Source organism: Hemitrygon akajei, chromosome 1 (genome assembly GCF_048418815.1).
Source record: "Hemitrygon akajei chromosome 1, sHemAka1.3, whole genome shotgun sequence".
NCBI lineage: Eukaryota > Metazoa > Chordata > Chondrichthyes > Myliobatiformes > Dasyatidae > Hemitrygon > Hemitrygon akajei.
The window spans coordinates 37,740,975-37,768,726 of NC_133124.1; the positions used below are offsets into that span (position 1 = coordinate 37,740,975).

Below are 27,752 nucleotides of genomic sequence, written 5' to 3' on the forward strand. Positions count from 1 at the left end.
CCCACCAGCCTCTGCATCCAGCACATAATTTCCTGTAACTTCTACCATTCCCAGTGGGATCCCACCACCAAGCTCTCCTTTCCGTAGCTCCCCCACCACCCCCTACTTTCTGCTTTCTGCAGGAATTTCTCTGGGTAGCCTCCAACCTGATGGGATGAACATCGATTTCTCAAACTCCCAAGTAATCTCCTCCACCTCCCCCCCCCCCCACCACCTCGCTATTCCCCATACCTTTTTCCTTCTCTTACCTTATCTCCTTACTTGCTCATCACCTCCCTCTGGTGCTCCTCCCCTTGTTCTTTCTTCCATTGCCTTCTGTCCTATCAGATTTCCCTGTCTCCAGCCCTATATCTCTTTCACCAATCAACTTCTCAGCTCTTTACTTTATCCCTCTCTCTTCCTGGTTTCACCTATCACCTTGTGTTTCTTCCTCCTCACCGCCTAACACTGACTTCTCATCTTTTTTTTCCTCCAGTCCTGATGAAGGGTCTTGGCCCGAAACGGCGACTGAACTCCTTTCCATAGATGCTGCCTGGCCTGCTGAGTTCCTCCAGCATTTTGTGCATGTGGCTTAGATTTCCAGCATCTGCAGATTTTCTCTTCTTTATCAGAATGCTGTTTCTGGATTTCAGTTCAGCATTCAACGCTATTCCACAGATCTTGGTGAGCAAACATATATTCCTCAGTCTAAGTACACCACTGTGGAACTGGGTGTTGGACAATATAACAAACAGACCTCTTAGTCAGGATGAATAACTACTCCTCCCTCCCCATCATCTTCGACACAGGTGATCCCAGGACTGTATGCTGGGTGTATTGCTTTTCACTCTGCTCACACATGACTACACAGTCAAACACCTGAGCAATTACATCGTCATGTTCGTCAATGACACACAGTGGTGGGGCTCCTCACCAGCAACGATGAGACGTCCAATGTAGAGGAGATGCAAGGGCTCGAGGCCTGGTGCCAGACAAAAAAAAAAACTCCTTTTAGTCAACAAAATAAATGAGATAGATATTGACTTAAGGGGAACTCACACCTCTCACCCCTCCCTATATATCAGCTGCACAGCAGAGAAAACTGCAAGCAGTTTTAAACTCCTAGGAGTGCTTATCACACAACCTCTCGGGGTCACAGAACACATCCTACACAGTCAAGAAATCTCTTCAATGTCTCTGGTTTCTGAGGTAGTGTAAGAGCTGGACTTTGCACATCCAGGCTCATGTCAGCCTACAGTGGACAGCATCCTGACAAGCTGCATCACTTAAAGCTATATCTTTAATTTTCTTACCTTCAGTAAATTTCCTATGGAAAAGAACCTAATCTTTCAAGCTAATTGAAAACTTCATTTTGCAGCAACTAGATTTTGAACCAAGGCCTCCCAAACCACAATGGTTGAGAAGCTGTGTAGGTAATGTTTGTGTTTGTAAATGCCCAAAGGCTGAGCTTTCATACATTGACTTATTCACTAAAACATGTAAAAAGAGACCACTCTGCCAACAAGTCTCATTGCATTTCAGACACTTTTTTTTAGTTCTGTATGACCTAGCTCTGAGATGAGCTGTATTTACACTATGATGGGGGCAATATTACAAAGAAAACTGCAAAGTCCTTCAGTGCAGTTGATCAGAATGACTTTTTATATTGGACAAGCAATCTTCGAAGCATGTCGGTTTTTTTTTCTGTTTACGACTATTTCTCAAGATTTTTGAGTCTTTCTTTCCTTGTAAAGTTGAAGGAATTTTTAAATGTCAATAAATCACTTTTTAATCTCTTTTGATGTTTGATTCTTTGGCTTTAATAAACTCTTGTAAGGATTTGCCAACTTGGATGTGTATGGTCAATTTTTAAAGGAAAGTGTTGATGCCTGTAATGAAGAATTACACTATGCTTGATAAATTGCACTGTGTTTGTACATATTAGAACAATATGGGGATTGGTCTGTTGTGCATCGTCATTTCCAACTGTAATGATTCAATTTGACTGAACCACCAGCCAGCTTTTATGACACCCCGGCCAGCTACTGCGAACAATGAGCAGCTCACTGTTATGGTAGACCTACTGTACCTGTAATAATTGGAGTCCAGTATAGGTTTATGATTTAAAAAAAAATACATTTAACAATGAAAGAAGCACCTTTGGTTAGCCCCTGAGAGGCTATACATCTACTTGTGCTGCCATTTTACTGGAAGAAAGCATATTTTTAAGATTATTATTGTAGGAAACCTGTTGGCATGCAACCAACCCTAAAATTGTGTATTGCAAATGTGCCTTTTACCAAAAAATTTCAAACTTTACATACTATAAATATCATACTTTAACTGCTTGCTTCAGCAGTCTGAGATACCTACCTGCTTCAAGTAGGCTTCAATTATACTGATGCCTAAGATGCATATATCAGGATGCATCTTATCAACTACAGCTCAGCATTCAATATTATCATTCCCTCAAAACTAATCAAAAAGCTGAAGACCTTGGTCTCAATACCTGTTTGTGCAATTGGATCTTCAATTTCCTCACTTGCAGACCCAGTCAGTTTGGGTTGGCACAACATCTCCAAGATCTCCATCTGCACAGGTGTATGAAAAGTCTGTGTGATTAGCTCCCCTGCTCAACACTCTTTACACCTATGACTACGTGGCTAAGTACAGCTCCAATGCCATATTCAAGTTGCTGATGATGTCACTTTTGAAGGCGGAATCAAAGATGGTGATGAATCAGCATATAGGAGGGAGATTGAACATCTGGCTAAGTACCTCTTACTCAATGTCAGCAAGACCAAAGATCTGATTTAAAGAGGAGGAAACAGAGGTCCATGAGACATTCCTCATCGGAGGATGGGAGGAGGGTCAGCAACTCTAAATTCCTGGATTCAGCATGTAAGTGCAATTACAAAGTAAGCATGGCAGCAACTCTACTACCCTGGGAGTTGGCAGAGTTTCAGCATGACATCTAAAACTGGAAAAACTTTTATAGATGTGTAATGGAGAGTATATTAACTGGCTGCATTACAGGTTGTTATGGAAACACAAATGAATTAATTTCATTAATTCTGTTATGGTTATTATTCTATTATGGATTTATTGAGTATGCCCACAAGAAAATGAATCTCAGGACTGTATGGGGTGATATGTGTACTTGATAATAAATTTACTTTGAACTGTATTGTTGGTTCTTTTCATAACTTAGAATGGGGTTGTTAATTTAGATGCCATTACCAATAGCTCCCAAGACATGGCAAGTCCAATTTTAGTGAATGGTGAGTGAAAACTATGGCACAGAACTTATCAGATGCTCATGGAATGCCATTTCATGAAGGCCAAATGCACTAGGCTGTGTCCACTAGTGACTGAATATAGCAGGTTAATAGAATTGTGACCCAATCAGTAGGTTGCTTTGTAGAACTCAGTTTATATCAGTAGTTCCCAAAGTGGGTAATATTGCCCCTCCCCATGGGGCAGTGGGTGTTTTGAAGGGGGCAATGAAGATAAAGGGGTTGGTGGGGGGTATGCAGTAGAAAGGGAGGCAGCTGAGAAATTACAGGCTTTAAGAAATTAATGACATTATAAACATTTGACCCTCAGTACCTCATAATTGATTACAATGATCACGTTATTACTTACTCCCTTGTTAAACCACTGTTCTTTAAGACTTTGCTGGAAGTGTATTATAGTTATTGAAAAGCAATATGACTCTTCTATTTGGCATGTCATGAGAAGTCTGGACTGAAGAAATTGTTATTTTTGTGCCTGGCCTGTGCATTATTGCCATTCATTACTGTAGAGCAATCTTAGCTGGTGCATTTCCCATACTGTAATCACACAGTACCACAATTCCTATGAATTAGGGTATGACATTCAATGGGGTAAAGTTCAGAATCTGCACTTTTGAATGGCCTTGATCGCATTTCTCTAGCCTACACCCCAATGGAGAGAGTACTGCCCACTTTATATACCTTTCAACAGAAAGTAAGATTTTGCTTGAGCTATGATGGCATCATAATTTTCCTTTTTATTGATTGCTGTGCTTGAGGTTGGACTTGAACAATAGGTGATTGACCATGGTTGTTAATTCATAATAAAATGGCAGAAGCAGACCAAACTAAAAAGACATGTTAGCAGTATAGTATGGAGTATTTGGAATATGGACTTGTACCAGCACCAAACATACAACAGCAGCCAATATGTCATGTCAAAACCTTTTTCAAATGAGGCCATGAAACCGTTGTAGGCTCCTTGAACATTTGAAGAGAATGCACTCTGATAAACCAAACAAGAACTTTGCTTCTTTTCTGTCATTTTATAAAAACTTGCAGAAATGGAAAGCACTTCAAAACATGTTTGCCTGCACTTAACAATAAAAGTGATACAATATTTCATTGTTAATTCCGGAAAGCCACATACAGTTGGAGGACTGATTCTGCCAGTGGTAAAGGAGGTTCTGAGTGGTTTTACAGAAGTCACCAGACCAAATGTTTTATATGATTCCACTCAGCATCAACTTTGTTCAAAGACTGGAATGTGGCAGACACATTGTGCTACATACTTAAGACAATAGAATTTGCTCTGAACGTCAAGGTACCCTCCAACCTGATAATATGAATATCAATTCTTTCCCCCTCCTCCCTTCAATTCCCCACTCTGACCTTTTACTACTGGTCCACTCTCTTCTATCAGATTCTTTCTTCAGCCCTTGACCTTTCCCATTCATCTATCACCTTCCAGCTAGCCTCTTTCCTGTCCCTCCACCTTTGAATTCAGGCACCCTCTCTCCCAAAGAAGGGTCTCGGCCCAAAACATCAAATATTTACTGTTTTCCATAGATGCTGCTTGACCTGTTGAGTTCCTCCAGTATGCTGTGTTGCTTTGAAGTAATGAATTGTTGGACTACTAATGTACATTCTAACATTGTTGATGAAAATAGGTTTTACTGTGCTTAAATTGAGAAATCATTTTATTTACAGCTTTAAATAGATTTGAATAATTTTTGCAATTATTTGTCATGCTTTGAATTTGCAGTTCCTATTTTTTTGCATCGTAAATAAAAATTCTTTATAGTTTCTGTGTAATGGCTTGAAGGTGGTGGGGAGGGGCACTGGAGATGTGGTCACCTAAAAATTGTTTGGGAATCACTGGCTTATATGGTATGTTGATTCCACTGTTTGATGTATATTATTTAGAAAGTGCAAGGTTTGTTTCATTTTATAAAAATCTATTAATTCATTCCCTATTGTGAAAAATAATTCTACTGAAATTGTGCAAAAAAAAACTTGAGTTGCTCAATCCACTCTTAAACACTTTGACATGGTCCATTGGTATGACCTTGACAACAATAAGTTATTCTCAGCATTAAAACAGTACTTCATTTTCACAATATATGGCAGTGCTTAAAGAGAAAATTGCAACTCATTCAGTTCTGTTAAATTGACACACATTTTCATAGTGAAAAGTTTTGAGCAGGGTTTTGAACTGAAGTGGACCCCATGTCGACTGATAGTAGCCTAGAGTCAAACTTGGAAGGGTAGTAAGCAACATATTGATCCCTAGTAATGATAGAGGTAAGAACAGAAGCCATTGCTAGAAGAACGTAGTTATAATGTGATCAGTCCAATTAAATTGATCACGGAGTAGAAACCTAGGGGGTAAATGGTGTTCCTGTATCATATTTAAGAATGTAGAAGAACAATTGAACGATTTGTATATGTAGTAGATTTCATTTTCCTGAGAAATCCCAGAATTGTTTTATAGCCACAAGTTTTGTAATATAGAAAGTTTGACAGCCAGATTATACATACTAAGATTCCACAAACCATAGAATAGCAATGATTTGGATATGTATATCCATTGGAGAGATTAAACAGGACCTTTATCTTATGTACCTATTCTGAAGTGTTTGCCTATCTTGGCAAGATTCAAATAGATTGATGGAAAAGGTGAACACTGCTTAGGAAGTATGTTTGGATTTTGCAGATGAAATAGAAAAAATTGGATAGTTTCAATATCATGACTAGGGCAGAGAGAGCCAAAAAGGTGTGGCTTTCAAAAGGGGAAAACCGGAGGAAGCTGAAGCTACAGACATCATGATTGTAGAGTCAGTTCTTTGTTCTTGTAGGGAGAAGACCTCAGGGAACATAGAACCCAAAGATGAAAAAACAGGTACTGATAATGAGGTAGAGTTTGAACTACTGACAGCATTAATGGGTACAAAAAAAAAGGTTGGATGGTGTAGAGCAGCCTTTTTCAACCTCTTTGTCCTGGGGAAATTCTTGAAGTAATTTTCAGGTCTTGGGGAACTCCTGCATAAAAATTATTATATCTAGAGCTCACAGTTATGTTAATGTGATCGGTAAGTTGTAGATATAATAATCCAACAATAATTGTCAATGCTCTTTTGAGTAGGGAATGAATTTTTAGCCAACCTTTCTTGTGGGGGGGGGGGGGGTGAGAAGGTAAAAAAAAACTGATAGGTAAGCTAAGCTTACCTTTCTTGAAATTGGTGTTTCTTTCACTATCATAAATTTTAAAATCTCATAAGGCAAACATAATGAATTTCTTAATTCTGGGTCAAACTTGAGCACACACGAATTTCACCTTCCTCTGAAGTGAGACAATTTCTATCCTTGCTCTTGATGCTTGTTAAACAGGAAAAAACTTGCTCACACATGTAAGAGGTTGAAAACTGCAGCAAAATGCTCATTGCTTTCCTACGATACTCTTCTTTCACAGAAATCCAGAACTTGTCCAGGGGCAAGTCAGTAAATCTCATCATAAGTGCATTATCAGAGTGCAGCTCACAAAGTTCTTCTTCTTTTCTCAAAGACAGGTTTTCAGGCTGAGCAGAAGATTCAGAGAAAGGGTCCCTCATCCAGTCATACACTTGTGCTGAAAGGGAGGAAATATTTTGTTCTGCAGTTCTTCCAGGTGGTTTTCAATAAGACTCAAGACTTTCTGATATCCTTCCTCACTCTCAAGCCCAAACAGCAGTGGGAACATTTCAAGATTTCCTTTTGCAGCATGATTTTTCAAAGGATTGTTTCCTTTTAAATCTAAGAATCTTGTCACTAGAAGTCAAAACATTATCTCCAGGGCCTTGCAGAGACTTGTTCAACTGCTTCATTTCAAGAAAAATAACCATTAAGTAGGCTAGTTTTTGCAGCCATTCTTCATTTTAAAAGCACTTAGCAAAGTTATAGCCTACTAGTTTTTTGAAAGTACTCCTGCAATTCACCTTTCAGCTCAAACACCCTGTTGAGAACTCTTCCTCTGCTAAGCTATTGGATTTCTGTATGTAGCTGGAGATTGTTGTGTAATTTGTCTAGGTTTTCAGTTTTTAAAGTATTCTCAAGTGAACTGGTCTTAAAGCTACTAAATAACTTGCTTCCTGAGTCTTTTTACTGACTGTGACTTAATTTTCAAAAGCTGTAATCTGTTTGTTTTGAGATTCCAATAGTTGTTTAAAATAATTAGCACTTTTATGTGTCATCTGGTTGTGATTTGTAGTTTAGTGTCTTTTCAATTTTGCTGGAGCCATTTCTGTATTTGGAAGTTGTTTGCACAGACTAGGCACAATGGAATAGGACAACTTGGATTATCAGTCCATGTAAAACCCATTGATAAGTAGCTTTCATTGTAAAGATATGGTATTGGCTCATTACTTTAGCGCCGCCCACTGCTTTTGTCTCTAGGACCCAGAAGAGGCTGGTGGATGACTTATAACCATATAACAATTACAGCACGGAAACAGGCCATCTCGGCCCTTCTAGTCGTGCCAAACGCTTACTCTCACCTAGTCCCACCTACCTGCCCTCAGCCCATAACCCTCCATTCCTTTCCTGTCCATATACCTATCCAATTTTTTTTAAATGACAAAATCGAACCTGCCTCTACCACTTCTACTGGAAGCTCGTTCCACACAGCTACCACTCTCTGAGTAAAGAAGTTCCCCCTCGTGTTACCCCCTAAACTTTTGCCCCCAACTCTCAACTCATGTCCTCTTGTTTGAACCTCCCCTACTCTCAATGGAAAAAGCCTATCCCCGTCAACTCTATCTATCCCCCTCATAATTTTAAATACCTCTATCGTCCCCCCCTCAGCCTTCTACGCTCCAAAGAATAAAGACCTAACTTGTTCAACCTTTCTCTGTAACTTAGGTGCTGAAACCCAGGTAACATTCTAGTAAATCTCCTCTGTACTCTCTCTATTTTGTTGACATCTTTCCTATAATTTGGTGACCAGAACTTTACACAATACTCCAAATTTGGCCTCACCAATGCCTTGTACAATTTTAACATTACATCCCAACTCCTATACTCAATGCTCTGATTTATAAAGGCCAGCATACCAAAAGCTTTCTTCACCACCCTATCCACATGAAATTCCATCTTCAGGGAACTATGCACCATTTTGGGATATTCTTGGGTATACACCATTCTATACTTCTGGGGTAATAGGAGGCATTGGGTCTCTTGCAGTCCTGAGCCCTCTGATTGGAGAGGGCGGTCAGTCATTCGTGTGCGTAGCAGCTCTCCACCTCCGGACCCTGCAGAGATATCTGTATAGTGACCACTCTACGAAATGGCATGCACTGGCAACCACACTGAAGGAGAGCACATGGCTTCCAGCAGACAGCATCAGCTGCACTGCTTTGAAGGAACTGCCTCACTTTTACTGAGAGCTTTTGAGGGTATGGGGTCTAGTTTCACCCAGATGGGGTGCTTCCGCGCTAGTGGGGGACAGTGTATTAGCTGTGAGGGGGACTGGTCCCCACCCTGTTACAGATGGTGTTGAGGAGATTCGGAGAAGTGGAGGGGTTCCTGCTGCACCACCAACTGATGGGCTGAAAGTTCTTGTTAAACCCAGGCCTTGGGATACCTCATGGGAGAGGGTCCTGCATAACGTGCCCTTCCATGACTCTCCAAAACATTTCTTGTACGGGCTGCTCTTGCACACCTTTCGCTTCCTTGCCTTTGTCGGCCGACCAGTCTTTCATGGGTGGTCTGTTTTACCATCTGGCAGAAGAGGAGGTCCCCAGTGGAAAATCTGTTTATACAGAGTTCCTTCCCCCGTACATTGGGGACCTGGGATGGAAGGTGTTGCATAGGGCAGTAACTTGCAACAGGTTTTTTAAGCTGGTTCATTAACACCCCTCTGCCTGTCCATTTTGTGGCCAGGAGCATTAGGTGTAGCACGCTTATATGGAGTGTGAGAGGTTGCAGCCCCTGTTTGAGTGTCTGAAGGGGCTGCTGCTGGGGTTCTGGTTGCACTTCAGCACTGTGCTCCTTGTATACAGGCACACAGTGCAGAAGGGAGGAGGATTCACTGGACTGGCCAAGATGGCCATTCACAGGTATAGGTGGTGGAATGTTGAGGACTCTGCCAGGGTCGACTGCCTGCCTCTTTTCCAAGGATATGTTTGTGTCCAGCTGTCCTTGGAGAGGAAGCATGCGGTCACAATGGGTACAGTGGGGTACTTCCAGGAGCGGTGGGCCCTTCAAGGAATTAACTGTTTTTATAGACAATAGTAATCTTATTTTTATTCACTGTCTTGTAAATAATGTATATACTTTGTGTATTTGTTGTGTAAATAAACTTCTATAGTTATGTTTTTAAAAAAAAGAGACGGATTTTTTTGTGTCCGTTGTTGCACCAATGCGGTGAAATGACTCAGAAGATGGTAATTCTCCATCATTATCCTTATCAGAGTTGTCCATAGCCCTAGGCATTGAATCCTCCTCTTCCATCTCACACATCCTCTTCAAAAATCACCTTTAAAATGAAATATTCCCTCCAATTCTCTACTCCAGCGGTAGAGTTTGTTTGCTCCTGTAAGTCAGTTAGTAGTGAGTAAAGGGAAGTTGGGGGAGATAATTCAGAAGGGAGAGACTGAGGTCACAGCCCAAGTTGTGGAAATCCGTTCAGTGCTTGGAAAACACACTTCATGCTCCTCATCAGCCAACCATCATCCCCTCTGTGTAATGCAGCACTCACCAATTATCAATGGCCTCACCTATCTTGTGTTTAAAAACTGAGAATGGACTCCAAGTAAACATGGCCCTACTGTGCACTGCCACGCTGGGCTGAGAGACCTCTAACGAGATTGCTACTGGGGCTGCTGCGTCACTGCCCACCACTGCGAGCACTAGCATCGTGCACAAGAGAAAATCTGAGCAACACACGCAAAATGCTGGAGGAACTCAGCAGGCCAGGGAGCATCTAGGAAAAGAGTACAGTTGACATTTTGGGCTGAAACTCTTCGGCAGGAACTGGAGAAAAATAGCTAAGAAGTAGATTTAAAAAGTAGGGGAGGGGAGAGAAACGCAAGGTCATAGGTGAAACCTGATGGAGGAGGTATAAAGTAAAGAGCTGGGAAGTAAATTAGTGAAAGAGACAGAAGGCCATGGAAGAAAGAAAAGGGAGGAGGAGTACCAGAAGGAGGTGATGGGCAGGTAAGGAGATAAGATGAGAGAAGGAAATGGTGGGGTAAGGAGAGAAGGAATTACTGGAAGTTCGAGAAATTGATGTTCACGCCATCAAGTTGGAGGCTACCCAAACGGAATATAAGGTGTTGTTCCTCCAACCTAAGTATGGCTTCATCATGATAGTGGAGGCCATGGATAGACATATCGGAATAGAAATGGGAAGTAGAATTAAAATGGGTGGCCACAGGGAGATCCTGCTTTTTATGGCTAGCATCGCACATTGTGTGAAGTTCAGAAAACAATGTTTTTTTAAATCACAATCTCTCGGAACCCCTAGTGACCTCTCACTGAACCCGAGGGTTCCACAGAACGTCGGTTGAGAAATGCTGGTGTAGAGATTTGAAGTGTTGTAAGTGTATTTGTTGAGCCAGGTGTTCTGTGAAACAAAAAGAAAATGTTGCAATTAGGGACCACCATGTACAACATAGTTGTAACAATAGATGAAACAAACAATACATGAAACTGATTTGTCAATCCATAGGTGCAAATCTGCTTTTGACCAGCAAATTCTATCAAAGCACTGAGGTGCTTTGCTCTCTTCTCCCCTCTTCCCCTCCCCCCCCCCCCCAACACAACTGGTCTGTTGGTAAATCACAATCATGTCCACTGGATAATTATGGATATAATTAACACTGGATAATGGCCTTTCCGGTGAGTAGATCACCCAGGTAGACTGGGAAGCCGCATGATTCAATTTCTAAGTGTATGCTGGTTTGATTGATTTTAAACTAAAGTAGTGGTAAGGAATGCTAAAATTTGTTGCTCATCAGGCAGAGATTCCTGTGCATTAATTTTTTTCAGAAATTGTTATTTTAAAAATAGGAGCCAAGCAGTAAATGAATGTGTAGAAAGACAAATCAATTAAAAAAGCTAAAAAGCATATAGAAGCAAAGTGGTATTGTTCGCAGGTAAGCTTTGATAAGAGGTGTTGAATTAGATATCACAAGACAGAGGTTGGCAAAAATATCTGGAATATCTATTTACACAGAATTAATATATGTATTAATATATAAGCTATGTACCGTAGATTCCGGACTACAGAGCACACCTGATTAAAAGCCGCTGGCTCTAATTTTAGAAATAAAATCAATTTTTTACTTGTAAAGGCCGCACCGGATTTTAGGCCGCACCGGATTTTAGGCCGCACCGGATTTTAGGCCGCAGGTGTCCCACGTTGTAATATGAGATATTTACACAGAAAGATATTACACGTGAGGATTTTTTAACTTTTAATTAAATCCATATGGTAACAAAAACAAATACATATTGCAAATGCTTTTTTTCGAACCGTGCCCGTAACGCGGCTACTTTTAAATATACGTTGCGTATACTTCTTTACTGAACAACATTCCAATATCTCCTAACGACTGGTAAAAAATATATATACTGCAGCCTACCAGGAAAAGTTATTGATCGCCTTTAACTTAAAAGCAGCGTTTTCGCTCCGCCGCTCGACCCCCTCCTTTCCGTTTATTCGCAAACGGCATTTTTCCCACAAGACGCGGCGAAACCGGGTGTGACGTCATAGCATCCCGCGATGTAGTACAGAAAACAAATATAGTTAAAACTCTTCTAACTTTAACTAGAAAATGAATTACTAAGCGAAAATATTATAAACTAAATAACTGCCATAAGGCAGCACAATGCTTCGAGTGTTTTCCATGTTGATGAGGGTGAGTACAAATGACTGATTTACAATAATTTAATTGTGAAAGTGCGCTTGATTTATCGTACAATTTCATTGGACCTCTGTGAACTACTCATCAATTTTATTGGTCTACTGTTACGAGGCAAAATGTTTACGAGGCGGCATGAAAAAAAAATCATGCATTAGCCGCACCGTATTAAAGGCCGCAAAGTTCAAAGCTGTTCAAAATGTGGGAAAAAAGTAGCGGCTTAAAATCCGGAATCTACGGTATATATTTGGACCTGCAGATGGTTGCTCACTGTTGAGCATAATAATAAAACTTGTAAAGTTTGTAGTGTTCAGAAACTTCCTATAATGCTGTTGGTAGTTTTTTTAGGACTTTTTTTGACAATGCTTGTAAAATGAATTAAAAATTGGATTTTGACTTTTGCAATTAGGCAATGGAGAAGGAGAATATCATCAGTAATGTAAAGCCACAGTTTCTTTAACCGGGAAGTATATTTCTGTTGAATTTATGACTTGAATACAGCCAAATTACTGTACACTGCACAGTATATTCTAGTTAAGTATAATTACATTTATTTTAGTAACAATTTTGAGTAAGTCAATTTTTTAAAGTGTTTGGAATATTACTGGAAATAATATTCAATAGACCAGAAAATCTGACACATCTGTCATCAAAGTCCTGATCATGATTGGTTACTGGACTTTTTCTGTATACGTTTCTAACATGGTAGTAGTTTTTTTTCAGAAAACTGCTGGAGGAACTCAGTGTTTAAGTGGCCTTTGTGGGGGTGAAAGGAATTGCTGATGTTTTGGATCAATAATCTCCATCAGGATTGAGAGTGGAGAGAGAAGTTAGCCAGTATAAAGAGGAGAGGAGGAGGGGTGAGATGTGAGCTAGTAGGTGATGGATGTACCAAGGAGGGCTTAAGGATGATGGAGTTGGGGAGGTGGGCACATGTGTGATGGCTAGAAGCAGCAAGGGGAAAAGGTGGGAGGGGCAGATGAAGCCAGGTGGGGTATGGGAGGGTGAAGATGGTTGAAGGTTGAGTGGGAATACAAAGACGACAAGTGATCTTTGCATGTTGCAAATTCCTACAAGAATCCGCTGCAGCACAGTTGCAGCTGGTTGAAAGATTAGAATTTGCAAGAAGATTTTTCTTTTGAAGTAGTGGCATCAGGTTCTTTTTTAAAATCATACATCTTGGAGAAGATGGGAATTTTGGTTTGCAATCACCTGCCTCCACTCATTCTTCAGACAGATTCCAGTAAGATGGTTGATGTCTTTTGCAGTTATAAAAGCAGAATACTCTTCAAAGTTTCATTTATCAAGCATGTATCAATATACAACTTTGAAATTTATCTTCTCCAGATAACCATGAAACATAAAAGCACATTCAAGTCATTCAGAGAGAAATGTCAGATCCACCCGCTGCACAAAAAAGAATGGCATCCTGATCATCAACACCCAAAACCCCCTCCCTCTGTACAAAATGGAATGGGAACATTGACCCCCCCCCCAAAAAAAACAGAACAAAATAGAACATCAGCCCCCTAAAACACCACTTGCACAACAAAACTGAAAAGGAATGGGTGATTTTAATATTTAAAAAAATACAATATAAAAACCGCAAGTCTGGAAAAAGTCCACAGTCCATGAACTCAAGTAGTCCAATTCATAAACACAGAACCACGATACCATCCTACCATCTTACTGACATTCATTGAAAGAGAGGGGCACCACATGAGCTAGAGAGCCCTACCTGCCTGCCACAGTGAGCCACACAGCGATAGGCCGCTCACTGACTCCTTTTCCGGCAGCAAGCAAAAGGAAGGCAGTCTGTGCTGAACTTTCGCTGGCCTTCCGTATTCGTCTGCCTCAAGCTTCCTTGATGCTTTAACTGGTGATTAATGAATGGTTTAACCAGTGAAATGGAGTCAAACATCTACTCACTCCCCATTGTGAAGTTTCTTTGCGTAGAGGCTGTCCGAGTATGAGCTTGCTTCCAGGAATCTTTTTGGAGACAGTAAAGTGCTGGATCACTCAAATGATCTTTAAACTGTAAATCACAGGCTCTGATAGTCCCAGAAACACATTTAAGGTGAAAAGCAGATGTAAAAGTGAAAAAAGACTTTTGTGAACTATTTGGAAGATGTTGACTGAGGGAGTGCTATACATTGGTGCCATCTTGACTGGAAAGTTGAGTAGAAGGCAGATTCTGTTGTTTTCACCTGCAACTCCACTGAAGGTAGAAAGTGGAAGTTGTGCAGTGATACAAAGGCAAGACCAACTTTTTGCTTCTTCTGAGAAAGGTCATTGGTTAGGATGGACTCCACTGACATGAAGTTGCAATAGTTGGTCAGCTGTTTTAAGAAAAAGAATGCTATTATCTAAGTAACAATATCCCAAAAGTTTAATTAATTATTAAACTATTGACCTTCATGGATGTGAGCTGCTTTTGACATTTAAGATGTAGATTCGGTTGGCTGAATGGCTTTCTGTTTCAGTATATCAATCTTGTTTATTTTTTCCATAACTTACTTTCTTTTCCATAGTCATCAACTCCACCTTAATTCTCCCACCACCTGCATGTATACAAGCAGTCCCCAAGTTACAAACGTCCAACTTACAGACAACTCGTACTTATGAACAGAGGGAGGAGAACGCCATGCGCCATTTTAAGTCGAATCACGACGCAGTCCGCCATTTTAAGTTGTTGCCGTTAACACTGTTGAGTGTGTAGCTTTGTATTTGGCTTAAACATTCTTTAGCAAGATTCTCCCTGATCCACCTTTTTCAGTCAGCACCACCCCCACTTGTTCCATTCAACCTGTCTCGGTGCGGGTGGACTTTAGGACCCGGAGCGACCCGCTGCCCACGGCTGCTGCTGTACTTTTTTTTATTAATTACAATCGTGAACAATAGCCAGATCAGAAATGCTGATCAAGTCAACTAGTTCCGAAAGAGAATTCTGATAAGCCAATCAGACGGTTCACTGCTGCTCAGCGATAGACCATAAAATCCGTAGATTTCTGTTCCATTGACAGAAAACGATCATGATTGAAAATAAAGTGGAAATAATAAAGCGATTAGAAAGAGGTGAAATGCCGTCAGTCATTGGAAAAGCATTAGGCTACAGTCGGTCAACGATTGGAACAACTTTAAAGGATACAGGTAAAGGATAAAGTGAGAATAACGGCGCATGTGAAAGGCCCTGCCCCGATGAAAGCTACAATTATTACTAAGCAATGCAGTGGTTTAATTATTGAAATACATACGTTTCTTAAGTGTTTTATATGCACAGAAAGGTAAAATATATACTATATACTAAGACAAACGTTTGACTAACTGACGCTAAGTAATACCGGATGTACCTGTTCCGACTTGCGTACAAATCTGACTTAAAGATGGACTCGGGAATGGAACTCATTTGTAACCTGGGGACTGCCTGTACTAGTATTTCACAATGGCTAGGCCAGTTCGTCTTTATGGGAGAGCCTGAGAAATTCCATATTTTTGCAGGTATAATGATTGGTTCCATATTATATCGTTCCAGAAATTTCCATACCAGGGACAATAACATAATTTCCCAGTAGTATTTATTTTGGATCTTTGCTGTAAATCTTGGAACAGGTCCAGGGAATGACAGTTGTTCTCCCAGTATTATTTTGATCTTTATTACAAAAGGGTTTGGCTACAAAAGACAAGGAACTCCCACGTGATGTACTGGGTTCTGGTGATACACTATTTAGTATACTGTTCAAACATACTCTCCATTTGTGAAGAAGCATGCATTGGTCTTGAATTCACTGCAAAATTATTAGTTTGATTTCTGGGATGTGGGTTTAATTTATGAAAAATGATTGTAGCAAGTTCACCAATATTCCCTTGATTTAGAAGAATAAGATGTGAGCTCATGGAAAGGCATTCTAAGAGTGACAACAAATATTGAGTGTCTGTTTCTTCTGAGTGGCTGTTTCCTGTTGATTGAGAGTCCAGAGTTGTAGGATGTTGGGGGGGGGGGGGGGGGGAGGAAGAGGCTTCAAAACTTTTGAACTGAGCTGTCATATCTTTCCAATTCACCATTTTGGTGATGTTGATGAGATAACTTGAGGTTGAGCTCGATGAATCTGTGAATGCTAGAGGAAATTGGATATATTTTAGGTGGAGGTTGATAAGTTCTTGATTTGTCAGATTACTCAGGAAGTCAGAGGTTATGGGGTGAAGGCAGAAGAATGGGGGTGAGAGAGATGATAAATCAGCCATGATGGAATAGTTGAGCAGACTCAATGGGCCGAATTACCTAATTCTGCTCCTACGGTACTGTGCAAAAGTCTTGGGCACATTTTGCTGGGGTGCCTAAGACTCCTGCACAGTATTGTACTTGCCAATCTGTAAATCTGGTGGGAACAAAGAAATACTGAGGATGGAGTGCTGTGGGTGGGACAGGTGGCAAAGGAGGAGTGCCAGGGGTGTGGGTTGCTTGGGTGAAAACATACCCAGCCCTGAGACACCAGGCAAAGTCACTTGATTCCAAACAGTTGGCTTATTGATCATTACAGAATGTCTCTGGTGCTTCCCGCTCCCTTCCCCTTTTCTGAGCCATGATTCCCCTCTTCCTCCTCCTTCCCTCTCTGTCCACAAAATCAGCCACAGTCCTTGTGTTCTGTTGCTTATGCTTGTCAATTATCAGTTTGAGACTGAATGTCATCCAGATCTTGCTGCTTAATTAGACTGACAGCCAGAGTCATTATTCTTTGTGCAGGACTGATGAAGGATCTTGGTTTGAAGTAGTTGACCTTTTATTCCTTTCCATAGATGATGCCTGACCTGCTGAGTTCCTCCCAGTATTTTGTATGTGCTCCCTGTAACCTTTGGCTTTAATAATCAAGAACCTATTAACCTCTGCTTTAAATATTACCCAATAACTTGCCTTCCACAGCCATCTGTGACAATGAATTCCACAGATTCTATACTCTCAGGCTAATGAAATTCCAGGGAAATGTACTATGGACATGTGGTCGATGTTTAGGGATATCTTGCAGGATGTTAGGGATAAATTTGTCACGGTGAGGAAGATAAAGAATGGTAGGGTGAAGGAACCATGGGTGACAAGGGAAGTGGAAAATCTAGTCAGGTGGAAGAAGGCAGCATACATGAGGTTTAGGAAGCAAGGATCAGATGGGTCTATTGAGGAATATAGGGTAGCAAGAAAAGAGCTTAAGAAGAGGCTGAGAAGAGCAAGAAGGGGTCATGAGAAAGCCTTGGCGATTAGGGTAAAGGAAAACCCTAAGGCATTCTTCAATTATGTGAAGAACAAAAGGATGATAGGAGTAAAGGTAGGACCGATTAGAGATGAAAGTGGGAAGATGTACCTGGAGGCTGTGGAAGTGAGCGAGGTCCTCAATGAATACTTCTCTTCGGTATTCACCAATGAGAGAGAACTTGATGACGGTGAGGACAATATGAGTGAGGTTGATGTTCTGGAGCATGTTGATATTAAGGGAGAGGAGGTGTTGGAGTTGTTAAAATACATTAGGATGGATAAGTCCCCAGGGCCCGACGGAATATTCCCCAGGCTGCTCCACGAGGCGAGGGAAGAGATTGCTGAGCCTCTGGCTAGGATCTTTATGTCCTCGTTGTCCACAGGATTGGTACCCGAGGATTGGAGGGAGGCGAATGTTGTCCCCTTGTTCAAAAAAGGTAGAAGAGATAGTCCGGTTACCGTAGATTCCGGATTTTAAGCCGCTACTTTTTTCCCATGCTTTGAACAGCATTGAACACTGCGGCTTTTACTACGGTGCGGCTAATGCATGGTTTTTTTTCATGCCGCCAAAAACGTTTTGCCTGGTAACAGTAGACCAATAAAATTGATGAGTAGTTCACAGAGGTCCAATGAAATTGTACGATAAATCAAGCGCACTTTCACTAATTATTGTAAATCAGCCATTTGTACTCACCCTCATCAACATGGAAAACACTCGAAAAAAAGCATATGATGCAGCTTTTAAGTTAAAGGCATTCAATTTGGCGGTTGAAGAAGGAAATCGAGCTGCTGCACGTAATCTTGGCATAATACGTATGTATTTTAAAAGTAGCCGTGTTACAGGCACGGTTCGAAAAAAAGCATTTGCAATATGTATTTGTTTATGTTACCATACGGATTTAATTAAAAGTTAAAAAATCCTCACGTGTGTTAGGGTTAATTTGGGACTGCCGCTTCAGGTCAGGAGTGGCTCGCGTGATATTAGGAGACAGCAGTACAAGGGAGGGAGGGAGTGAAACTGAGGATTCCGCTGCACCGAAACTGCTAGCGATTCAGTAAACAAAAAAACAGGAAAACTCGTGAGTGAATGGCATCGGGCCAATAAGGACACAAGTGTCCGATGTTACCAAATAGGTATAACAAAGTTTAGCCTTACCAAATATGTGTAGCGAGGGTTTGGTTTGGGGGAAAAAGGGGTATAAATAAGTGCAGAATGTAAGGGGAAGGCAGAACGCGTTCTGCAATAAAGCCACGCTTCACTATAATCCGGTGTTGGTTGTCTCTCTTCCAAAACGAACACAGGGCAGAATTTGAAGCCCAACACGTGTAATATCTTTCTGTGTAAATATCTCATATTACAACGTGGGACACCTGCGGCCAAAAATCCGGTGCGGCTTGTACAAGTACAAAATTGATTTTCTTTCTAAAATTAGAGCCAGTGGCTTTTAATCAGGTGTGCTCTGTAGTGCGAAATCTACGGTAATTATAGACCAGTGAGCCTTACGTCTGTGGTGGGAAAGCTGTTGGAAAAGATTCTTAGAGATAGGATTTGTGGGTATTTAGAGAATCATGGTCTGATCAGGGACACAGTATGGCTTTGTGAAGGGCAGATCATGCCTAACAAGCCTGATAGAGTTCTTTGAGGAGGTGACTGGGCATATAGATGAGGGTAGTGTAGTGGATGTGATCTACATGGATTTTAGTAAGGCATTTGACAAAGTTCCACACGGTAGGCTTATTCAGAAAGTCAGAAGGCATGGGATCCAGGGAAGTTTGACTAGGTGGATTCAGAATTGGCTTTCCTGCAGAAGGCAGAGGGTTGTGGTGGAAGGAGTACATTCAGATTGGAGGGTTGTGACTAGTGGTGTCCCACAAGGATCTGTTCTGGGACCTCTACTTTTTATGATTTTTATTAACGACCTGGAAGTGGGGGTGGAAGGGTGGGTTGCCAAGTTTGCAGATGACACAAAGGTTGGTGGTGTTGTAGATAGTGTAGAGGATTGTCGAAGATTGCGGAGAGACATTGATAGGATGCAGAAGTGGGATGAGCAGTGGCAGATGGAGTTCAACCCGGAGAAGTGTGAGGTGGTGGAAGGACTTCACTTTGGAAGGACAAACTTCAAGGTAGAGTACAAAGTAAATGGCAGGATACTTGGTAGTGTGGAGGAGCAGAGGGATCTGGGGTACATGTCCACAGATCCCTGAAAGTTTCCTCACAGGTAGATAGAGTAGTTAAGAAAGCTTATGGGGTGTTAGCTTTCATAAGTTGAGGGATAGAGTTTAAGAGACACGATGTAATGATGCAGCTCTATAAAACTCTAGTTAGGCCACACTTGGAGTACTGTGTCCAGTTCTGGTCAGCTCACTATAGGAAGGATGTGGAAGTATTGGAAAGGGTACAGAGGAGATTTACCAGGATGCTGCCTGGTTTAGAGAGTATGGATTATGATCAGAGATTAAGGGAGCTAGGGCTTTACTCTTTGGAGAGAAGGAGGATGAAGGGAGACATGATAAGAGGTGTACAAGATATTAAGAGGAATAGACAGAGTGGACAGCCAGCGCCTCTTCCCCAGGACACCTCTGCTCAGTACAAGAGGACATGGCTTTAAGGTAAGGGGAGGGAAGTGCTAGGGAGATATTAGAGGAAGGTTTTTCACTCAGAGAGTGGTTGGTGCGTGGAATGCACTGCCTGAGTCAGTGGTGGAGGCGGACACACTAGTGAAGTTTAAGAGACTACTAGACAAGTATATGGAGGAATTTAAGGTGGGGGTTATATGTGAGGCTGGGTTTGAGGGTCAGCACAACATTGTGGGCCGAAGGGCCTGTAATGTGCTGTAATATTCTATGTTCTATATCTTCTCTGCACCTACTCCCCAGCAACTTAAAACTGCGCCCTCTTGTGCTAGCCATTTCAGCCCTGGGGAAAAAGCCTCTGACTATCCACATGATCAATGCCTCTCATTATCTTTTACACTTATATCAGGTCATGCCTCATCCTCCGACGCTCCAGGGAGATGCATCAGTAAAACCTGTTTTTTAAATCTGAAGGTTGGCTTGCAAAGGGAAGAAGATTATCATTCTTTGTTGAAGAGCCTTAATCAAATACCATCAGGAACAATTCTGGTAATCAAAGCTAGGGAAGGAATTGAAGCTCATGGAAATGTAGAACATTGCCCCCTCAAAAAATGATTTATGACCTATAGAAATGTCATTCATCCCCTTGATTGATCATCAATATATAAAAAAAATTCATAGAGCAATACAAATATGCTATTTTTATTCTGTTGGGAAGCTTGGAGATGAATTCTATTTTGAAAAGCAACAACTTCTATGTTGGTTTCATATTTTTCCAGAGACGAGGGGCAATATCGTATGAAAGCTCAGACCAGACTGCTCTGTATATTCGTATGCTAGGTGAGTAAATAAACTGTATTATATTTGTAATACAACTCAGATGATCAGAAAATTTATGGTTATCTGTCGCTTTCTGTCATTCCCAGTCTTGCTCTGGAATTTCCATAGCACTCACTCTGAGTCTGGTTTGTTTCTATTATCTGTTGATGTTAGTATTATTTCTTTCTCCTTTACCTCAATTTCTTCCTGTTGCATCTTCTAATTTTGTCTGTCTCTTCTTATTTCAGGCAGGAGGTGACAGGTAATTTATGTGGTGAGGTAACATCCTTTAAGTGGTTACAATTCAATTAGATTTGGCTAATTTGCTCCTTTGCACAAGATCACATTTTCTGAATTAATGATTGCTGCCAGGCTGTCGCTCCATTACTTCAACAAACCCTCCCCTGCCCACTACTTCCTTGACTTGCATCCCTTTTTTCTAACGACTTCAGTTTACGTTTGCAAGATTCTCTTCATGGGCTTTGCAAATGTTGACTGCCCTCCACTATGATCATCTAACTTTATGTTCTTTATTCTTAATCTTAACCACTAATGCTGCTTTCCACATAAATTTCTGTGGCACCGTTTTAGCAAATCTAGTACCCTCTTACTGTTTCTAACCACATCCTCCCCACTTCCTTAAAACTTCAAAAAGTACTAAAATCCAATGTTAACTTTGAGATTAGTTTTCACCTAGTCATCTGCAATAAATTTGATGGAAGAACCATGGAATAAATGGAGATGGCATTTTTAATGCTTTTCAGGATTTTTGCATCTCTTGCATAGAAGCCACACTGAACAAGTCATGCTCGCAAGGATCCCTGTGGGAAAACATTGTGTAGCTATGAAAATGGACAAGGGAGAGCCAGTGGATGTAGTGTACCTGGACTTCCAGAAAGCTTTTGATAAAGTCCCACATAGGAGATTAGTGGGCAAAATTAGGGCACATGGTATTGGGGGCAGAGTACTGACATGGATTGAAAATCGGCTGGCTGACAGGAAACAAAGAGTAGCGATTAACAGGTCCCTTTCGGAATGGCAGGCTGTGACCAGTGGGGTACCGCAAGGTTCGGTGCTGGGACCGCAGCTGTTTACAATATACTTTAATGATTTAGATGAAGTGATTAAAAGTAACATTAGCAAATTTGCCGATGACACAAAGCTGGGTGGCAGTGTGAAATGTCAGGAGGATGTTATGAGAATACAGAGTGACTTGGACAGGTTGGGTGAGTGGGCAAATGTATGGCAGATTCAGTTTAATGTGGATAAATGTGATGTTATCCACTTTGGTGGCAAGAACAGGAAGGCAGATTACTATCTAAATGGAGTCAAATTAGGAAAAGGGGAAGTACAACGAGATCTAGGTGTTCTTGTACATCAGTCAATGAAAGCAAGCATGCAGGTACAGCAGGCAGTGAAGAAAGCTAATGGCATGCTGGCCTTTATAACAAGAGGAGTATAGGAGTAAAGAGGTCCTTCTGCAGCTGTACATGACCCTGGTGAGACCCCACCTGGAGTACTGTGTGCAGTTTTGGTCTCCAAATTTGAGAAAGGACATTCTTGCTATTGAGCGAGTGCAGCGTAGATTCACAAGGTTAATTCCCGGAATGGCGGGACTGTCATATTTTGAAAGATTGGAGCGACTGGGCTTGTATACACTGGAATTTAGAAGGATGAGAGGGGATCTGATTGAAACATATAAGATTATTAAGGGATTGGACATGCTGGAGGCAGGAAGCATGTTCCCGCTAATGGGTGAGTCCAGAACTAGAGTTCACAGTTTAAGAATAAGGGGTAGGCCATTTAGAACAGAGATGCGGAAAAACTTTTTCACCCAGAGAGTGGTGGATATGTGGAATGCTCTGCCCCAGAAGGCAGTGGAGGCCAAGTCTCTGGATGCATTCAAGAGAGCGTTAGATAGAGCTCTTATAGATAGCGGGGTCAAGGGATATGGGGAGAGGGCAGGAACGGGGGACTGATTGTGTATGATCAGCCATGATCACAGTGAATGGTGATACTGGCTAGAAGGGCCGAATGGCCTACTCCTGCACCTACTGTCTATTGTGTTCTTAATATCTTTAAAATCTTATGAGTTCAGAGCAAGGGTTAACAACAGAATGGCAGAATGTGCATTTGCGTGATTTAATGTCCACAGTGTGAAAGGAGAGCGGTTGACTAATAGTAGAAAAATTGTAATAGTGTGCCAAGAAAAGCATCAAGGAAAGATAGTCAGCATAATAGTAATATAGTTAAGATAGTGGGTAGACCTGTGCTTCGAAGTAATTGTTTCAAAAGTGAGAGTTAGGGTTCAGGGGGAGCCAGTTAGTAATAATTAAAGTTCCACATTATTTCTTGGGCATTATTCCATGAAGATGCAAAGGCATTAATGAAGAAAATTAGCTACTGGAAAGGATATTGAAATTCCTTCAACAATAGAAAACACCTCAATGTAGTATGACAAAACAAGCAACTTGAATTTTCCATTAAAAGATGCATTTATGACATATTCTTCTAATAAGTTGCATTTAATCTGTTATTTATTTTCAAACACTTGTAGTCCTTTGCTTAGTTGTCTTTTCTTGCTTTCTGCTCTTCAAATAGTTATGTCCCATGCTAGGTATGATTCCATCTGCATCACTATTAACTCATGAAAGTGCTTAAATCATACAAAATATTTCTCTTTTTTTTGCAGGGGATGTAAGGGTGAGAAGCCGGGCAGGGTTTCAACCTGAAAGAAGAGACTCACATCCTTACATTGATTTTCGCCTTTTGCACTGTAAGAATGTTATTTGAGCTTTTGTTAAGATTTATTTATGAATAATCTGACTTAATTGCAAGAACTTGAATAACTGTGTACTTCTATTTGTAATTAAAAGGAAACTTGAAATGCTGAAGTACAAGAAGTGTGTTAGAAAATTGGTGCAGAGTTGCATTTTGCTGTGTTAAGGTTTCTTCTAGTTCAATGAAAGTATCAATTAGGTAGCAGCACTCAGGACCAAAGTATTTGTATTCTTCAAGTTTATTTCAATGCAAAAATATCAATTATTTTCTTTGTTCCCAACTATCGTTTTCATTACTACTTTCTGCCTCATTCTCTGTTGTCATCAACGACCATTGGGAGAAGCTCATTATGATAAGGAATAGTACTGAAGAATGTGATCTGTTGAACTATTGCATTACCCACTTAGCAAATCAGAACTTACCTACGATTTCTCTACTTTTTCTTCTGTCTTTAGCTACATAGCTATGGCAAAGTTAGATTACTTCAAAGGGTTCAACATTGATGATGGTTACAAGGTATATGCAAAATTATGTCGAGGAAAAAAGGATGGCAGTGCTTGCAAAGTGAGCAAGAGTAAAAAAGGTAGCTTGAGAGGTTTAGATTCATTTTCACATAGAGATCTGGATGATTGTATGATTGTATTTTCTAGAATTAAGAGCCCATTAAGTTATTGAATCCAGGAGTGAAGTATTAAACTTCCTCCAGTCTTGTTCTCATCAGTTGCCGGCTTCTTCCATCATTTGGGAATTTGACCAAGTTTTCTTTCCAATCCAGGCAGCATCCTTGTAGTGAGGTGACCAGAGCTGAACACAGTACTCCAAGTGGGATCTAACTAAGGTCTTGTATAGCTGTAACATTACCTTATGGCTCTTGAACTCAATCCCACAGTTGAAGAAGGCCAACACACCATATGCCTTCTTAACAATCCTGTCAACTTGTGCAGCAGCTTTGAGTGTCCTATGGACAAGGACTCCCAAGATCTTGCTGATCCTCCACATTGCCAAAAATCTTACCATTAATATTACATTCTGTCTTCAAATTTGACCTACCGAGATGAACCACTTCACACTTATCTGGGTTGATCTCCATCTGCCTCTTATTACCTCTTAGTATCCTTTGTTAGCTGATAAATCTGTTTAGCTGGAAAAATTGCCCCCACATTCTTGTGAAGATATTGAGGATGTCTACATCACACCTTTTGCATTGACACCATGCTCAGTGGAATGGATTCAGAACAAATGTAGCAGATCAAAATGTGGCAGCCTTTAGGAGATTGGCTTATTTTTCACTCTACTGCTGTAATCCAAATGACCATGACTGGTAAAATGAGGACTTAAGAAGTGCCTGACAGGAGAAAGTATGAGGCATGCTTCAAAGTGATGTGTCAACACAAGTAGTTCAGAGGAACTACCATGGACATCAACATGACTTTGACTTAGTGTGGCATCGAAGAAACCTAAAACATGGGGAGGAAATCTAGTCAATCCTCCTTTAAGGACTCTAAACGTCTCATTTCCAGGATATTGCTGAAGTTCTTAATGATAGTGACCTGAGACATCTGTTCTTTTTATGATTTCAGAAGTGAGGATGTTGTTTGATGATTGCATTTCTATTGATACACCTATAAGTAGCAAGATTTGTTCCAGGTTTGGATGTGAATTGATGAAGAGTATATTATGGTGTATTTGCGGCGGCACAGTAGCATAGTGGTTAGCACAATGCTTTTCTGTACAGTGAGCTCAGTTCAATTCCCGCTACTGCCAATAAGAAGCTTGTATGTTCTCCCCGTGACTCCCATCGTTTTTCTCCCACTGTCTAAGGATGTACTGGTCGGTAGGTTGGTCATTGTCCTGTAATTAGGCTCAGGTTAAATTACGGGATTACTGGGCAGCATGGCTCGAAATGCCTATTCTGTATTATGTCTCAATGAAAACAATAAAATTAAAATCTGTCATATGGTTGCCAGATAATGGCCATCTCATAAAAGAGAGTCAACCCATCTTACTTGATATTCAATGGTATTTCTTGGTATTTAACAAGAAATTCTGCTCCCCAATAACTGGAGTCACCACTGCCTAGAAATTTATCTGGTCCATCCAGTCACATAATTACTATGACAAAAAGAGTGATTTGATATCTTGCTGCCAGCTGCTCAGCTTCTGTCTTGGTGCAGGTATTGGTTTAGTATTCTCACATACAGTGAAAAATTTTTGCAAGCTAACCATACAGATAATTTCAAAACAGATACTTTGAGGTATGAAAGTGAAAAGCAGTGTATGGTAATTGTGCATTTGATTTATATTCTGAACTTGCCTTTGGGAGTGGAGGGTTAAGCCACATTTGTAAATACAAAAAGTGCAAGATGTTGTTTTGTTTGATTGAAGTTTTAATGTTGTGGAACAAAAACCAGAATAGTTGTTTTTCACCTTTATTAGAAGGTAGTTGAATTACTAGGCAGTCTGAGATTTTTGAGAGAGTATGGCTGGTCCAGAACATTTGAAGTTGCCTTCTGCAATCCATAATATTAGTCTGACGGGAATGATACTAATGTAATGTAAAGGGCTATGAAATTGGTGATAATCGTGGAATCTGCAATATTTTAAAGACAATTTATGGTCTTAGCAAATTAAGGTGACATCAGCATAATCTAATGAACCCAACATTTGATTATTACTAAAATCAATATAAGGTAGTACTGTGATACATCATAAGTTATATATGTATTAATCTTTGTTATGCACTTTTTTTTTGGAAGTACCACCAGAAACCGGAGAGTTGGCTTCAGCAAGGAAGATAAAAAGGTTGTTAAGTTTTCAAAGATATTTTCGATCAGGTCATTTATTTCGTGGTATTTCTTCTGTGGATTCTCTCTGCATTCTGGATGATAATTATAGTGGGCAAGCCATGGTGAGTTTGAAATGTTAATTCATTATCAATGATCAGTTGTGTTATAATGTTTTTTTTCCTTGGAATTAAAAATATTTGATGGTTAGAATTTTGGAAATGTTTATAATCATGTAAATTTATTTGTTTAAAAAAATCACTATTTTGAAATCCCCTTTAGTGATGGTAATAGAGTTGGAGTGTGATACTTAACACAAATTTCTCTTCATTGGTCAGCTACAGATTATTGGTAGGGAATTCTGACAGGTAGCCAGTTTAAGACAGTACTGGAAAGGACTTGGCTCCTGTGTAATCGTAACAGTATGGGGGAAACGTCAGATATTGAAGTATGCAGTGTTCAAATTTGGTTGTGGTCTAGAAATTCAACTGCATTTATTTGTTTTTATGTGCCATTGCAATCAACCTTTCCCAGTATGAAAAGAGCATAATGCAACTTTGAACCAAACATTTCCTTGCAAGTGACATTCCTATACATGATCAATGTTGAGCCCACAGCAGTGGTGTCAATGCAGTGCATATTTTGATGCAGTTACAGCTCTGGAAGTTTAATACCAGGCTACAAATCAGTATTGGCTTAACCTCCAACAGAGGCTTTAATGGAAGGAAGCAAGGTCACTTGAATATTCTTCAAAGGGATAAACTTTAACATGAACCATTGAAAATCAACGACACATTCAATTTTGCAACAGTGAATCAGATTTCAATTATATTATCTGTTATTTGGGATAGGTTTGGAAAGTAACAATGTAGGTAGGAGGTGGGGATGGTCTCCCCAAAGTGGGTTTTGATTGACACAATATCCAGTCAAATGTTGGGGAAATGGAGTGTTCCTGTGCCCAATCTGGCATGCATAATATTATTGGTAGGCACCTTTGGTTGTCCTAGTTATTCAGCTTTGCATATGACTGTTGTAGTCCCATACAGTTAATGTGCAAAATTGTGTCATATGCAAAGCGAAGTCACCTATGCAGTTGGATATTAGGGATAAATTTAACCACTGGTTCCCAACCGGAATAACAAGGAAATTAGCTGCTGGTACACGTGACATTTTGGATGAAATATACTTCCTTCAAGAAGAAAGCTGTGAACCAGTTCAAACATTGAATTTAGGGCTTTCAACTTTTTATCATTTTTAACATCTTGGTTATTCTGAAGAAGACAGTTCCAGGTAATTACAAAGCCTCTGTAAAAGGAAACCTCTGAATCTATCTGGAATTTGAGGGTAGTTTGCAGTTTTTTGTGCAGTTCTTTTTTAGGCTCTTCTTATGCAAGATTAT

The 27,752-nt window shown here is 40.4% G+C and overlaps 1 protein-coding gene across 3 annotated transcripts in view; it reads left to right on the forward strand.

Annotated features, from left to right (window-relative positions):
* Window positions 1-27,752, forward strand: part of pde7a (phosphodiesterase 7A) — a 134,925-nt gene that overhangs the window by 43,464 nt on the left and 63,709 nt on the right. For all 3 annotated transcript variants that reach the window (XM_073041515.1, XM_073041496.1, XM_073041506.1), the window contains 3 exons: window positions 20,750-20,810; window positions 23,482-23,565; window positions 26,327-26,478. In XM_073041515.1, the coding sequence (XP_072897616.1) occupies window positions 20,750-20,810; window positions 23,482-23,565; window positions 26,327-26,478 (297 nt within the window). The remainder of the gene's footprint in view (window positions 1-20,749; window positions 20,811-23,481; window positions 23,566-26,326; window positions 26,479-27,752) is intronic.